Genomic DNA, 16,746 nt, shown 5'->3' with positions numbered 1-16,746 from the left:
ACATATACATGTAAACATAAATAGCTAATTCTTGCTCACGGCTAAAGACACTGCAATGAGAAGAGATTCTGAAAGCTGTAAACATGGCAGTATAGCGTGACGCTGTCTCACTCGGTCCGACTACCATTCTGACGACTTGGCCTTACCAGCCCTAGACTCTCATAAGTTATAGCCATAACTTATGAGAGTCTAGGGGTGGCTAAGGCCATAGCCACCATATACCACTATAACCCTAAAATATCATAGGTTATTAGGGGTGGCCTTACCACCATAGCCCTAAAATCTCATAGGTTATTGAAGCTGCTTTTTCAAAAATGAAACACTTCAAGTGTAATATTAAGAATAGGTTAGTTTCAATTGTGATACACATTAACAATTTGGTTTTTTACTGGCTTGACAGAGAAAAATAGAGAATGTGTAGTTAGTGCCGCTCTGGGTGTGATGTATTCAGAACTATGGAACTATGTGCGTGTCTGTGACTGACTCCTCCATTCATGTTCATGGTTTTTAGAATGGTGTAGTCACTTCCTCTGCCTCTTTGTTATTACCAGCGACAAATTTATAATTTGTTCAAGTTGTATTAGCAGTATTTTAGATTTTAAACACACGAAAGATAGACACATAAGGCATTTTAGATATTAGATGTACCTCAGATATATATATGATTAGCTGCTGAATAGAATATGAGCATAGATGTTCCAAGTATAAATACAGAAATAAAAAATATTACATATAAACAAATCTATCTAGAAGTAGATCAGATCTCCGCTAGCTTTACTGGCCACCAACTAGGCATGCAATAATGTACTATATGCTGACCAGACAAGTGTCGAGGGTTTTGAAGGCAGTTACCATTTAGGTGCTTTACTGAGCTCAGCAAAAGGTTACACTATTGAAAGAAGCCAGTGGTTAACACAGACTCTTGGTAAAAACTGCTGGTATTCACAGGCTGTCGCAGATAGCCCTGGTAAGGATAATGCTCTGTAGCTATAGGTGTTTGGTGAGTGTTTCCGTGTTGATATTTTGGTGCACTACGCATATTTTCTAACTTCTGATTGCTTTCTAGGTTTTTCGATCAAAATGGCCTAGCATAGGCAAATACTACTAAATAAATATGCAGAAAATTAGACGTCATGAAAACATAAAAACAACATAATAGGCATACACTACTCTACACACAATAACATAGCTATCATGAATTAGAAATGGAACAGATATTCAATCTGTTTTTTCCTTTATTCTTACAGCTGTTACATAATATTTGGTATTTAATAGCGTACAGTTTGGTGTTGGCTAACTGTCACGTCTCTCTACTCCACAGTGAACTTTTCTAGCTTTCTTTCCATATAATACCAAGCAGGGTGGCTCCTGCCTTAGGTATTGGCACCTTTCCATCTTGCTTAATCTCTCATCGCCATAATATTAGAGTTCCTCACTATACTAGGTAGAATGCTGCCAGACACTTCCTATAAATGTAATGAGACCACAACTCCTTCTTTAATCAAGCTGTTCATTTCTATGACTGAACCATGGCTTATGCTTGCGCAACTTGGGCCCAGTCTTGGCTTAGTGAGATGTTGCGGAGAATACTTGAGTATCCACTAAAATCATGTTTGTGGTCCTTATGGAACTAAAGCTAGCGACAGGGTAGCATTGTACCAACAACATTTGTTTGTATGAAGTGGCATGTGAATGTCTGCAACTTGTGCTCTATATTCAGCGCATTACCAGTCAGCGGACACGCTGCAGCATCACCTTCTAACACCCTCCGAACACCATAAGGCGGGTGAAGGTTTCTGAAGATCTGTTGGATGGTTTTTGGTGTATCAATGCACAGTTTGCATCCAGGACCACTTATTGGGATATATATGTATGTGGTTAATTCTTATCCTAAAACAATCAGGTTTATAAAAACAATCTGCACACTCACAGCATATCACTATCTTGATAGACATTAAACAGTCTAAAATCACTAACAACCACTACACCAAACTACAACCACTAACAACTATGTAACTAATTAAACAACTAAGATCTAAACTGCATTACAATTTACAAATTGCTTCGGTTCGTATGGAATGCCATGTGAATATCTGTTAAAACCGTCTAAAATTTAGAAAAAAATACAATTTTTTTGCGTTAGAAATCACCAGTGCTCACATCATAAGCAACTGTGCAATTGCCTCTTTATAATTCAGCAGGTGCGCATTCTAAATTCAGCTTGCAATGCACAAAATAAAACCAATCCATTAAACAAGCAACCATTCTGCAAGGTTCTCTACCAACACCAAGCAAGATTCTCTACCAACACCAAGCAAGATTCTCTACCAACGCCAAGCAAAGTCTACTTACTAAAATGGATTACAAACTTCTTCAGTTTATTAAGTCTTTAATAGTTTCTTCCGGTTGGTCAGCCCATCTACCTTTCTTCTAGCTGGAGGTGTCTCCATTCTTATCATGTGAATCCCAAATGTATTGTATAACAAAAGGTTAAGAGTCAAACAAGTGGTTAGTCCAGCACCGGTCATTTGGCAAGGAGGAACAGGTACTCGTGTTGCAGGGGTAGGCCTACAATCTGCTATATGTATATTAATTTCACTTTAAAATATTTCTTTCCGTGTAGGGCTCAGTTGTTCCCATCATTACAGGCTGACTATTATTTGACATACAGACCGCTCTATTATACAAATGTAGCTTCTCAATGTGTGATTGTAAAGTGCTGAACCTGCTAGAGCATAAAGGAAAGGTGATGCATTGACAAGACAGCACTAGCTGTAGCTGCCGAGGTCTGGAGGTTCGCAGTAAACTCTAGCTAGTTCTTAGCAAGTTGACCTGAAAATTCAGGCTATTTCATTGATCGTAATATCTGCTATATAAATTGATACCAAAGGTCTGTTTGTCATCGAAAGGAATGATTAGGCATCATAGACTTCTAGACCAAATTAGGTTGTTATTAGAAGTATGATTATGTGAAGGGTCAATCAACTTTGCATTGCTTTACCATACTCCTTGATAATTTTCACAGCACTGGCAGCTAATAGAGGTGTTGTCTAAACCATTACACGCTCTGATGCACATGCAGAGTGTATGAAAACATGAGACACATAAAGGCTAAACAAGCTTGGAGTGTAAATTATCTAAAGATTCTAAACCATGACTAGAGAGTTAATTGCATCATTTACAAGAGCATATTTGTTTGTGTTGATGTGCTCGAGGCTGACTGTGTTGATGTGATCGAGGCTGACTGTGTTGATGTGCACGAGGCTGACTGTGTTGATGTGCTCGAGGCTGACTGTGTTGATGTGCTCGAGGCTGACTGTGTTGATGTGCTCGAGGCTGACTGTGTTGATGTGCTCGAGGCTGACTGTGTTGATATGCTCGAGGCTGACGAGGCTGACGAGGCTGACGAGGCTGACGAGGCTGACTGTGTTGATGTGCTCGAGGCTGACTGTGTTGATGTGCTCGAGGCTGACGAGGCTGACGAGGCTGACGAGGTTAATTTTTTTAGAATGGCTGTCATCAACGACCGTTGCGGATTCGGGCCGCTGAAACGGAACGCAAATTTGCAAAAGTGTGCGAATCTGTGGCTCTACTCTATCATACTCGGGCTCGTTGTCTTTGGAGTCTCCGGGTGCTACAGTTATATGAGTGCCGTGCTAAGCACATCACAGACTGTCTTCTCTCTCAGCTCACAAGATGTCGGAGTCTGGTATTCAATGTTTGAAATTGGCAGTATTCTTTCTAACCTTATCGCATCATATTTCTTCACCAACAAGAATGTACCAAACGTAAGACAGTATAGATCAATATGGGTTTGTTGAACTGATTGCATATAAAATATTATTCACAGTCTATGCTTATCCAATCTTTGCTACGAAGTTTATTGCTCCTAAAATGAAGTCGAAAGTTCTTCAACTGGAATTAACAGACAGGTAATGATGAACAGCAAAAATTCGTTAAAACGAAACAGCATTCCTCAGTGAATCTTGGCGGTGTTGTATCTCTTTCTCTTGTCACCTAACCATTTTAATATATTTGATGAGAAAACTGTGAATGGCAAGCCACCAGTTGACGCCTGTCAGTATGACAAATGTGTCAAAAACTTAGGAGGTGTTTACATCAGGATGATTTTTCAGAGTTGTGTAGCCGCTGAGGAGTTGGAGTTGGAATGGCTTCTACTCTGTTTACGATTTGAAATGCATTTTTGCAAAAATTACACTAAACCAACTCGAGTTCTGGCTATACAAACTAGGTAACCTTTGGTAGCCAATAAAATACAAGATCGATGTTGATTCCATTTGTTTGTATTTTCGGCACTATCACCATTGCGAGATATGATTGGTCAATTCCGGTCAAGAACGGGAGTCAAAAACGGATTAACATAGTATGCCACATTTCACTGATTTTGTGTCGGCCACTGGGACAAAGCTGTATTTACAATTATTATTCGGGAAGCATCTCCAATAAAATCGTCTTGGTGCAACTGCACCCTGACTCAGCGCGGTACACATGCACTAATTAGGTTGTTTACAGTATTTTTGGTGGTATTGGACTCAAAAGATTTTGCCACATCTGTCTTTGCCTATAGGTGCTGTCCTGTGGTCTCACGGTCGTCATTGTCGGTGCATTTACTCATGCTATCCCTCATTTCCTACTTAATTATGAGGAAAAGATTCAAAGCACAAAGGAAGTCGATGCAAACTTTTACATTGCAGAGTAAGTAGCTCATTCTGTTATCTCGCAAGTTAAAAGTGAAGCCTTTTCTATCATTTAAATCATTCTATCATTTAAATCATTCTATCATTTCTTTCAATCATTTAAAGTTCATATCGTAACACAAAATACATTAAATAGTTTTTAGGTGCCTCTGTCTTTTCGCCCTCCCTTACTCGACCAACTTCCCTTGCTGACTGAGCTATGTGCCAAAACAGTAGCTGTGTCCCTTAATCTCGCTGCATGTCCTTCTGTTTTCCTGAATTAGTTGACTGATATACTTCTGCAACAGCTCGATGACTTCATTCCTCACATAAGTGGCTTCAACTTTATGGTAGATACAATTCAATCTTGTAGATAACTATAAACAATCTTCTCTCAAAGATAAACTCATTTTGACATACTGCGAGCTTTACACAATGATAAGATAATGAAGGACTGACTTGAGCGATTAAAACGAGGTACAGGTTTGTTTGTTGACGACCTCCTGTCAGTTTTATCACCATAACACAATCGGTATTTGTTAGTTCGCTTCTATCTTTCTTTACTTTTCTCCTTTTCTTTATTCTTTCCCTCGGTCTTGTGTACTCACCCATTCACTCATTCTCTATCCCACCTTCTTCACACAGGGCAATCTCAATAACAGGGCATCTCATGTGTGAAAGAAATAATAACAGGATGGTTCTCACTAATGATTGGCTGTTCCTTCTAATGTCTATCTTCATTTCATAAAAAATTGATTTGATTTCAGAAACCTCTGTGACAGCTTGAGAGCCAACATATCTTGGAATACTACAGGTAGAGTATAGTAGCATGAGTTTTACCTTATTCATACCGCAGTCTGTCATAGAACAAACATACTACAAACTGCTACTGTAGCCCTAGATCTTAAAGACTTTGAACTATTTACTAACTTTATGTATCCAAGCAGTTTAGCAGTTCATAAAACAAAAACTTGTATAAACATTGGTGGCAGATTAAGAAGCAGAGAACTTATAATATATACAAAAGTTCACTAAAGATTTTTTAATTGTCAAGTAAAACCCAAACACAATCGATCATATGTTGAGACAGCGGTGCAAACATTGCAATGCTCAAGCTTGGAGTTCTATATAGCCAGCCAACAATGTTATTGCAAATTTATAGTGGTGTAAGCAGCTATCACTTGTAGTCGTAGACCTATTAACTATACTAACTATATTACTAGGTAATAGTCATAGACCTATTAACTATAATATAGTTATATAGTATATTATTATTACTAGTTAATAGTCATAGACCTATTAACTATTAACTATATTAACTATACTGTATAGTTAATAGGTCTATGCTTTTAGTCAAAAAAACACTTTGTAGCAGTTTCTTCTGGATTCTGCCTAAAGCTTTAAGTTTTGTGTGGTAGTTTCAAACACCTTAATTGTTTCACTGACTTAGTTGTCTGACAGTCATGTATGATAGAAACGTTACATTTACCTTAATTTCCTCGTAATAATAGAATTATTCGTTATCAATTTACTAGATGTTTTTAGGGTTATAAAAATCAATGCTATACAACGTCTAACACAGTTGATAGTTCATCGTATTTTATAGACAAGCTCATCAGTGCAGTGAACAACCACTTATAAATTGGCTTTTAAAAGGCTAACAATTATACAAAGAGTTAGTCGCTCCGTAGATAATGCAGTCATTCAATTTTTTTTATAGCAACGCTAAAGTTCTGTATCCTAATGAAATAATGTCAAGGCTGTTGTACTCTGTTCTGTGAGTCTTGGAAGTATCATTTTTTGAATAATTTACCAAGCAAATTTGGTAATTCTTAATACCTCCTAAGAATGGCATGATGCAACACACTATTCACATAGTGTATCACTATGTTTCCATGGTGCGCAGTACTGCGAAGCAGCCCCCTCCGAAGTCGAGGGGATTGTACGTTTCCATGCTGCGCAGTGGTTTTCAGCAAATACCGCAAATTAGCCAGAGAAGAGAAATTGTATAAATCGAATCGCCTGATGGAGAAATAGAATCGATCACGGATACCGAACGCCATAAACGGTCTTTTTATGATTCTCTCATCATTATACTTTTTTTGCAATACACATTCACAAGGTTTTACAAACCTTAACACAATTTTTACATAGTAATATATTTTTAATAAGTATTTTTAAGTAATATATTATTTAAACGTTAATTTAGGACTTGCCACCTATTTTTCGAAAAGTGTTGGCATCGATAACAAAGTCCAGGAAAGTAATCACCTCATCATCCTAGTGAATGCAGACCATAATGAAATTTAGGTGAAAGAAGATCGGAAGAATAGTAAAAAAACAAGATTAGCAGGACAACCTTTGTACTAGTTTACGGCCCTCGAAGAATCCGTCTCCACGGCGTGAGAGCTATGCGTAGCCACTGCGCAGTCGCTGTTTCCTTGCTGCGAATTCGCACTGGCTTCGAACTGATCAGTGCGCAGTGATTTCAGTGCGAAGACGCCGTTTCCATGATTCGGAGATAGCGCAACTCCGAAGCACTGCGCATCATGGAAACATACACATAGTCCACTCTGCGCTAGTAGCAGTCATCAGGTGACCTGTAGTTACACAAGGGGTGGTATGTGTTTATTTAGGTTTGTGTAATTTATAAACAATACACGCGACTACTGATGTGATTTTTTATGTATTTTTCTTCTGAGCGTTTTAACTGCCATCAAGTTTTGTCAATTTTAATCTTGAAACATCCTGTCAGTCAGATCACCTCAAACATCAAACAAAATCTCAAATAATAGAAAAGTATCTATACTTATTGATAAAATCGTTTAAAATTGACGCGAGTGACCCTTCAAAGCTCAAATTTTTTTTCTAATGTTCTGAAAATCATACAATTTAAGAGCAATGAGCCTCAAAGGGTTGTTAGTCATTTAATTTGATATTTTATGAACAGTTCTCACACACAAGCATGGTTTTCAACAATATTCTATGAAATGATATTTGACATGGCATTTCCAGGAGATGAAACAACAGTCACTGCGTCAAACTATGGTGATTCTACATTCTCTAAGACAGTCCTAACAGTATACTGCATTGCTGGATTTCTTATGGGTGTCGGGTACGCCCCCTTCTGGTGTTTAGGACTTGCCTATGTTGACAATAATGTGAAGAAAAGCCATGAAACTGCCAAATTTTTAGGTAAGAGTTCTACAGCTTGCGCTACTCTTAGAATGCATAGACCGTGAAGAGCTGATTACATATTTATACATACTAACTGATCCCTTAATGCTAGAGTTTTAGATGTCTATGCAGCATAATTTATGTATATTAATTTTTTGTCCACATAAATGCTCATAGAGATTTTGACAACTTTTTTAGTTTTTGGCTGCTCACATAGTTTCTGCGTATTCTTTCACATCTTTTACATTTGTCTATTAGCCAATGAAAGTCATTAAAAATCTATTTATTGGCCAAAACTCATTAAAAATCTATCTATTGGTTAATGAAACTCATTAAAAATCTATCTATTGGCCAATGCGCAGTTTTTATGCTTGGCGCTGGTTAAAAGATCTATCAACATCCAAAAGTATTGATTCACTGGGTAATAAGTATTATTTCTATACAAAGCTCTTAAAATAGGTTAATTTATCATTCTAATAATATGTTCTAATAAATGAATTTTGCTAATCAAATAGATTAAGCAAATATTCTGAAAAAAAATTCAGTATTTTTCAATATTCTGTTGTCTCCTAGCATCAGTCTTTAAAACTACTACAATGGTATCTGTCATGCTGTTACGTTAGATACGTTACTTTCTTCTCTCAGGCATCATTTTGACTTTCTATACAATTGGCCCTGTGATTGGCTTTGGATCTGGCGGCTTGTTTCTCAACATCTATGTGACGCTTGGAGGTGAGTGTTTTGCTATGATTTCCCTGAAACATTCAAAGATTTTTACTGTTAAATCATTAAATAAGTACGTATATTATTCTGGTCATTAGAACGGAAAAAATATTATTTTTGAGTTGATCTAATTGGTGTATTACTCAGTTTTACTCCATGCAACCACAAAACATTTACACCGCAGTTAAGTGTTATATTACTAGGTTATACACCGCAGTTAAGTGTTATATTACTAGGTTATACACCGCAGTTAAGTGTTATATTACTAGGTTATACACCGCAGTTAAGTGTTATATTACTAGGTTATACACCGCAGTTAAGTGTTATATTACTAGGTTATACACCGCAGTTAAGTGTTATATTACTAGGTTATACACCGCAGTTAAGTGTTATATTACTAGGTTATATAACTTTTACTTAGCTTAAAAATGGTGCCTGTTAATAAAGCTTTGCATAAATTTCCTTTGCAGACACTATCAGGCTTTCTCTGCATGTTCTTGTCATATGACACTATATTGTGGTTGGTTTAAGGTGAGACAATTCCAAGATTGAGATTTCAGTGTTTGTACTGCTGTCTCAATATATGACCAATTGTATTTTGGTTAAAAATCTGCAGTGAAGTTTTTCCGCGTACAGGGATTAAACTAGTTCAGCTGTCAATATGTATTAATTCTCATTATATTAAGGACTTTGATACAGATCAAGAAGAGTATGTGATTTTATTTACCACACAATAAAAATAGCTTATTCAAATATTTGAGATTTTGTGTGTTTTTGCAGCATATTTTGACTGTAGTGTTTATTTGACGAACTGATCAATTTTTTAAACTCTGAACTCTTTGCGTTCTTTTGTTGAATCATAATTGAATTACTTTGATATTTATCATCCTTAAACTGGTCATTCTTTTTGTTACCACTGCATCATGTGACAGCTACAACATACCACAGCTCACTCACCTTCTGTTGTTTTGACAGAGACATACCTAACGAGTGAGGACGAACAGTGGATCGGTGCCTATTGGATGGGTTACTTGGTATTCGGAGCATTTCTGATTCTTCTTTTACCTGTCATATTCATGTTTCCTAAGAGTCTGCCAAGGAAGGGTAATTCTTATCAAACGTTTATAAAATTCCGCGCACTTTATTTTGTCAATATAAACTGACAGCTATATCTCAAGCATGCTCAGCATCCATAGCTATGTAAGTTTACACTAGTTTAGCTATACTACACTTTAGCTAATGAAGTTTTCACCTAAAAAATGTGACACTTCTGGCCGCTTGTTGAAAGAGGATTAAATGTTTAATGAACACAAATTAAGAAGTATATTTACTTATTCATTTTCCCACAGAATTGTTTAGTATGTAGTAATTTATTGGAAGCACAACTCTGTGATTATGCATCTTATACCTGGTCTAAGTGTAAAATGACAACGTCTATTTTATGTGCTGACGTAACTTGTGAATGGGGTTATGGATCTATCAATCCCTTCAGTTTCCTCTATAGAAACTCACTGAGTTAGCTATTAACCCCCAATACCTCATATCTCGCGTAATACCACATATCTTACATAATACCACATATCTCACATAATACCACATATCTCACATAATACCACATATCTTACATAATACCACATATCTCACATAATACCACATATCTCACATAATACCACATATCTCACATAATACCACATATTTCACATAATACCACGTATCTCACATAATACCACATATCTTGAATAATACCACATATCCCACATAATACCACATATCTCACATAATACCACATATCTCACATAATACCACATATTTCACATAATACCACGTATCTCACATAACACCACATATCTTGAATAATACCACATATCCCACATAATACCACATATCTCACATAATACCACATATCTCACATAATACCACATATTTCACATAATACCACGTATCTCACATAACACCACATATCTTGAATAATACCACATATCTCACATAATACCACATATCTCACAAAATACCACATATTTCACATAATACCACATATCTTACATAATCTCACACTAGTGGATGAACCGACCTATCGAATATATCTGAGCCCTAGCTATTTATCAAGGTGATACTTGATAACACCCCTGATTCATGGGTTATATTAAAAATCTATTAATTAAATGTAGTTGATGTGTCTATTTAGAAAGTTCTTAAACAGCTCTTTAAATTGTGTGGAAGTTATTTAAATCAAAATTAGCTAGAAAACTGTTTAATTTGCGTTTATGTAGTTTTACTAATGCGTAATAAAGAATAGATTTTTAGAGGTGAATACTTATTTTGGTAGCAACTTGTATAATCGCCAATATTTCTAAAGAACATCGGTTCTATAGAAACGCCTTTGATACTTCAAGATGGACCTCTGTCTAAATGTGTTATAATCTTAGCCTTTCTTAGCTTTATCTCTAAAAGAGCACTAAAATTGAAAATTATATTATAAGGCATAACAGCTGTTTAAATCTAGTAAGATAATTCTATGGCTAAATGGCATTAAAAGTTGCATTTCAGACTTTTTGGAAACAAGAAGTACTATCTTAGCAAAACAAGCAACTCTCTAAAATACTTGGGAGATAAATTGTTTATGCAGTTATTATATTTAAAAGGTTGAAGTATCTAGACTCAACGCATACGTCTTACCAAGAAATATAATTAAAAACACTTCGATAGCATTACATATATATTTTTACACATCATATATAGCCTATATATAAAAATAAGTTATTTGTTTTTATATATTTATAATTTGTTTATATATATGCATTATATATATATATATACATATATATATATATATATATATATATATATACAAGACAGATAACGCAGTTGGTAAGGTATTGGGACAATGATCATTAGGTCCTAGGTTCAAACCCCAACAACTGCACCCTTAGACACGACCCTTGCTTGTATAATGTCTACAACCTCTATGATGAGTGCAATAACCAAAGCCATGCCGGCTCGGACGTCGCCCGGTCAAACAAGGTCCACGCTACCTGTAGCTGAACCAGGATAAGGCAGCGAAAAATGGGCTACTAGTTCAAAACGGATGAAATGGTCTCAGACTGATAACACAGACCTCATGCAGTGCTACTTTAGTGAACCTCAAAAGTAGGGCTATATGGGAAGGATGCGTTAACTGTGGATAAACATGCGCCCTGAATTGCCACTAACCACTAAGCAACTTGTAGCTCAGAGAAGTAACATAATCAAGCGGCACCTCGTATCAGAACTTGAGGTAGAGGAAATTAGGTAACAGTTCACCCAAGTAACCTCGACCAACGAGGAGTGCATATCAACACACACCGTCACACATACAAGATCTTGTGTTTACTCACAAGTTGAAGAAGACATGCACTTTGACCTTGACCCAAGGGTGAAGGAGCTTGCGGAAAATATCATCAACAAGATGCTAGCTGCTAATGATTATGGAAGCAGGGTACCACTACGGAGAGTTAGCAAGACCATACTCAAGAAGCTGTTAGAAGACTTTAACTTGGCACTGGAGTCGATCTCAACTGAATCGGTCAGTGAGACTAATGCCTTAATCTACAGTACGGCAGCCATCGTTTTGGAGGAGATGGGTATTAAGCCACTGCCAACAAGGCTTCAAGCCATTCCATCTTGGCAGCTGAGGCTACAAAATAAGATCAAGGACTTGCGCAAGAAAGTTAGTAGGCTCAGTGAAAGATCTAACCACAGTTTGGAGCGTTCAAAAAGGGGAGCCACAATAGAAGCTTTAGAATCTGCCAAACAGCAGCTAATAGCACTCTCGGTACGACTGAAGCGGTACACCAAAGAGCGGGATAACAAAAGAATAAACAAACTGTTCATCAATAATCCATCTAAAGTGTATTCTCAGTTCAAAGGTGAACTGCGGAGGCCAATGTCAGATCCTCCCCGATCCAGCACCTCAAAGTTCTGAAAGGACATCTGGGAGAAAGAGACTACTCATAACAACACTGCAAATTGGCTGAAGAGGCTTAAAGAGAACCACCAACACACTGTGGCTCAGCAAGGACTCACCATCAGCGAAGTGGACATCAAGTGCAGAGTGCAGCGTATGAAGAACTGGGCAGCACCTGGCCATGACATGATTCAAGCTTTCTGGTTGAAGAAATTGACATCACTTCACACTAGAATGGCTAAGCAGATGGAATGCCTAATAGAAGAAGGCGACCATCCGGAATGGCTGACCAAAGGATGAACTGTACTTCTGATAAAAGATCCAAAGCAGGGGTCGATTCCCAAGAACTATTGACCAATAACGTGCTTGCCCACCACCTGGAAACTGCTCTCGGGAATAGTTGCAGACAAACTGAAAGAGCACATGAGTCACTATATGACCAGTGCTCAGAAAGGAATTGGGCGCAACATCCGAGGAGCCAAATATCAGTTACTGGTGGATCGGACGGTCTGTCAAGACAGCAGGAGAAAGCATACCAATCTTGCCATGGCTTGGATCGACTACAAAAAAGGCCTATGACTCAATTCCCCATAGTTGGATACTTGAGTGCCTCAGTATGTGCAATGTTCACCCTGCTCTTGTGGCATTCATCAAGATGTCAATGACCAAATGAAAGACAGAACTGGAGGCTAATGGCAAAAAGCTGGCGAGTGTAAAAATTAAGCGAGGCATCTATCAAGGTGACTCCTTATCACCGCTGCTCTTCTGCATATGCCTAAACCCTCTAAGCAATATGCTAGAGAATACTCACTATGGGTACCAGTTTAAGAGTGGCACCAAAGATAAACCATCTCTTCTACATGGATGACATCAAGCTGTACGCTAACAAAGAAAGGGACAGTGATTCGCTAATACGCCTCACTCAGGCATACAGCAAGGACATCGGAATGACCTTCGGTATTGAGAAATGTGGAAGGCTAATTCTTAAGAAAAACCATTCTATGCTCACAGATGGCCTAAGAATGCCGAATGGTACCATCAAAGATATAGAAGAAGGGTACAAGTACTTGGGGATTATGCAAAGCAACATCAACCACGAAGCCGAAGTACGTCACAAAGCCATTACTGAATACAAGAAACGCCTTCGGCAGGTCCTACGGAGCCAGCTCAATGCCAAGAACCAAGTCATGGCAATAAATACCTACGCACTGCCAGTAATAAGATATCCAGCAGGCATAATAAAGTAGACTGAGGAAGCCATCAAGGAAACAGATATAGCAACTCGTAAACTGCTGACCATGCATGGAGCACTCCACTCAAAATCTGATACTACTAGATTGTATCTCGATAGGAAAGATGGCGGTAGGGGACTCAAAAGTGTACAGCAGACAGTGAAGGAGGAAGAGCAAAGCATCAAAGCCTATGCAGCCTCCATGGCCACTTCAGATATGTTGCTAGCTGAACTTCAATCAGCTGCTCTTACAATGGACCTTCGCCCTGATGATGAGGAAATTGACTGGCGCACGAAACCTCTTCATGGTACTTACCACCGACAAATATCTAAGGTTGGCGATCTTTACCAGACATATATGTGGCTGAACAAAGGAAACCTAACGGCTAATACAGAGTCGCTAATCATGGCAGCCCAGGAGCAAGTGCTCCAAACAAGGCAACTCCAAACAAAAATCTATCACACTAGAGACGATCCTAGATGCAGACTGTACAAAGATGCACCTGAGACCATCCAACCCATCATCAGTGGATGCAAGCAGCTAGCAGGAAACGCATACACTGAGCGGCATAATCATGTCGCAGGTGTTGTGTATAGAAGTCTATGTGACGAGTATGGCCTTAATAAACCACAACACTGGTGGAAACTCCTGGTAAGGTCAATGAAAATGACCGCACTAAGATCCTCTGGGACTTCTACATCCGGACTGACAAGCATGTCCTAGCAAACCAACCAGATATAGTGGTGGTGGACAAGGAGAACAAGAGGGCTACTATAATAGATATAGCAGTACCCAATGACTACAATATAGACAGCAAAGAAAAAGAAAAGGTAGAGAAATATCTCCCTCTTAGAGAAGAGATTGAAAAATGTTGGGATGTAAGAACAACTGTAATCCCAGTAGTCATTGGGGCACTGGGCGCAATAACACCGGCGGATAAAATGTGGCTTGCCCAAATACCAACAGCAATCAACTCAGGTGAGTTGCAGAAAAGTGCGCTACTGGGAACAGCTAAGATCTTGAGGCGAGTGCTCAAACTCCCAGGTCTCTGGTAGGAGACCCGAGTTGAAGCAGAAATTACCACCCATACGGGTTAACCGGGGTGAGGAAATAATTTTATATATATATACATACATATATAAATACTTCTTATCTATATAAATTATATATATAGGTAAGAAGAAGTGTTTAGCTAAAAGTTACTACAAATTATTTCGTACAATTGCACTCTTCAGGTGACAAGAGGTGTAGATATCTGTGTAAATTACACAAGAAACTCTTGTCTACCATCTGTGCTGTAAAAGCCATCAACAGTGAAAATAATTTAGCTATTATGCATTATCACCATGATTCCAAAAATTATTTTATTTTATATAAAGTCTATACTACACTTCCTTTTCTCTTATCCTACAAACAGTTTGAAAAAATTAAAGAAAAGCTGCTTCCTGAAAAAAATTTAAACCCAGTTATATTGTAGATGATAATTCACCTGGAAGCTTAAGTCTTTATAATATTGTCAAATCGGACCTTCCTGGGCTTACCAAAACAGACGAAGGAGAGCCTGAGCTGGTTGCTCAGCTGCAGCCACAAGAAGCTCAAACAAATAAAGTCAATGTTAAAGATAATTTGAGAAGTATAAAAGGTCAGCCAATCAATCCTCTATACTGTTGTTAATAGGTCTGATATTCATAAAGATAGCTATATCTTAAACAGCAGAACTCAAGTTTTGGATGCTATTCTAACGAGATGGTTTAGTCTATATAGTGGACAGACCAGACCATATATATAAATTAAATCATGTTGTTAAAGAAGAAACTCAACTTCTCTGTAGCAAACAACGACTAAAGCTCATCTTTTTATATTACTGAGTTGAAATTATAATTAAATATAATTATAATTAAAATTATAATTGCTCATTAAAAGATTAAGTTCATTTTTACTACAGAGACAGATGTCAAATTAGTGTGAATTTCAGTAGCTGCTGAAACGATGTTTTACATGTTGGTATGTAACTGCTTGAGCACCATCTAAATTTTCTATTAGATAACATCAATATGATCTGTAAAGCCAATCTATATCAGATTTCAGCTTCAATTGTAAAGCCTTTTTTTTTAAATTATTTTTGATCCAAGTCTAGGTTTTTAGCAGTTTTGTAAACATTAGTAATTGATTGCGTTTATATGTCCTGTATGTGATCTTATGTTGTTTAGGATTTCTGCCCACATTTTTGCGCCTTGCCACAAACCCCCTGTTTATAATAGAAGTTCTGGCCAGCTGTTGTGGAGTCTATTATATCTCTGGCTGGCTTGGTTTTCTACCCAAATATTTTGAAGAGACATTTCACTACACAGCATCAAATGCCAGCACTTATGCAGGTAGAGTCAGAAAACATTCATGAAAAACTGTTATTCATTGTTTCAATATGCCTATAATTACAAACGCAGCTTTTAAGTGGAAATAATTGAAAAAAATTTCTCAAGACAATAAAAAAGCCACATTCTTCAATATGTACTAAAAACTTGCTTCAATAGAAAAAATCTGCATTGTGATTGATGAAATGAACTTTTCAAATATTACACAAACATCTACAAACAAAAAATCTCCACAATAACGCTACCTAATAAAATGATATACAATAAAGACAATTGAGAGTTGTCTTTTCTATACTTTTGGATTTATTGTTACCGTATCATACCCCTGTATCATGATGTCACTGTCAACTTTTAGAAATTTTGGAATGTTTTATGATATATGCAATAAAAGCGCATTACATTGTTTGTACTTACGACGGAAAAACTATTTTTTGCACTTGCTAAGGCAAACAGTTTTTATTTATTTTGTACCTGAAATTCTCACGCTCTGAAAGAGCTGAATTTCAAGCTCCTTTCATCCTGCTTATTGACCAAGAAAGGTTACTGACCCTAAAAAGATATGTTCCTAATCTGAATGTCTCGTCTTTTTAACCTCAAATCTA

General features: G+C 37.3%; 1 protein-coding gene across 1 annotated transcript in view; it reads left to right on the top strand.

The window, feature by feature from the left end:
• The first annotated feature begins 2,528 nt into the window (after nucleotides 1-2,528).
• Nucleotides 2,529-16,746, top strand: part of LOC137388255 (solute carrier organic anion transporter family member 2B1-like) — a 17,848-nt gene continuing 3,630 nt past the window's right edge. Inside the window, exons 1-9 of the mRNA XM_068075001.1 lie at nucleotides 2,529-2,562; nucleotides 3,509-3,788; nucleotides 4,589-4,716; nucleotides 5,465-5,511; nucleotides 7,713-7,892; nucleotides 8,520-8,606; nucleotides 9,573-9,701; nucleotides 15,250-15,414; nucleotides 15,983-16,147. Coding sequence (XP_067931102.1) covers nucleotides 3,510-3,788; nucleotides 4,589-4,716; nucleotides 5,465-5,511; nucleotides 7,713-7,892; nucleotides 8,520-8,606; nucleotides 9,573-9,701; nucleotides 15,250-15,414; nucleotides 15,983-16,147 — 1,180 coding nt within the window. The 5' untranslated portion in view covers nucleotides 2,529-2,562; nucleotide 3,509. The remainder of the gene's footprint in view (nucleotides 2,563-3,508; nucleotides 3,789-4,588; nucleotides 4,717-5,464; nucleotides 5,512-7,712; nucleotides 7,893-8,519; nucleotides 8,607-9,572; nucleotides 9,702-15,249; nucleotides 15,415-15,982; nucleotides 16,148-16,746) is intronic.

The sequence above is a fragment of the Watersipora subatra genome, chromosome 1, assembly GCF_963576615.1.
Source record: "Watersipora subatra chromosome 1, tzWatSuba1.1, whole genome shotgun sequence".
Classification (NCBI taxonomy): domain Eukaryota; kingdom Metazoa; phylum Bryozoa; class Gymnolaemata; order Cheilostomatida; family Watersiporidae; genus Watersipora; species Watersipora subatra.
Note: the sequence above shows the minus strand (reverse complement) of the source record. Positions and strands in the feature narration are given on the sequence as shown.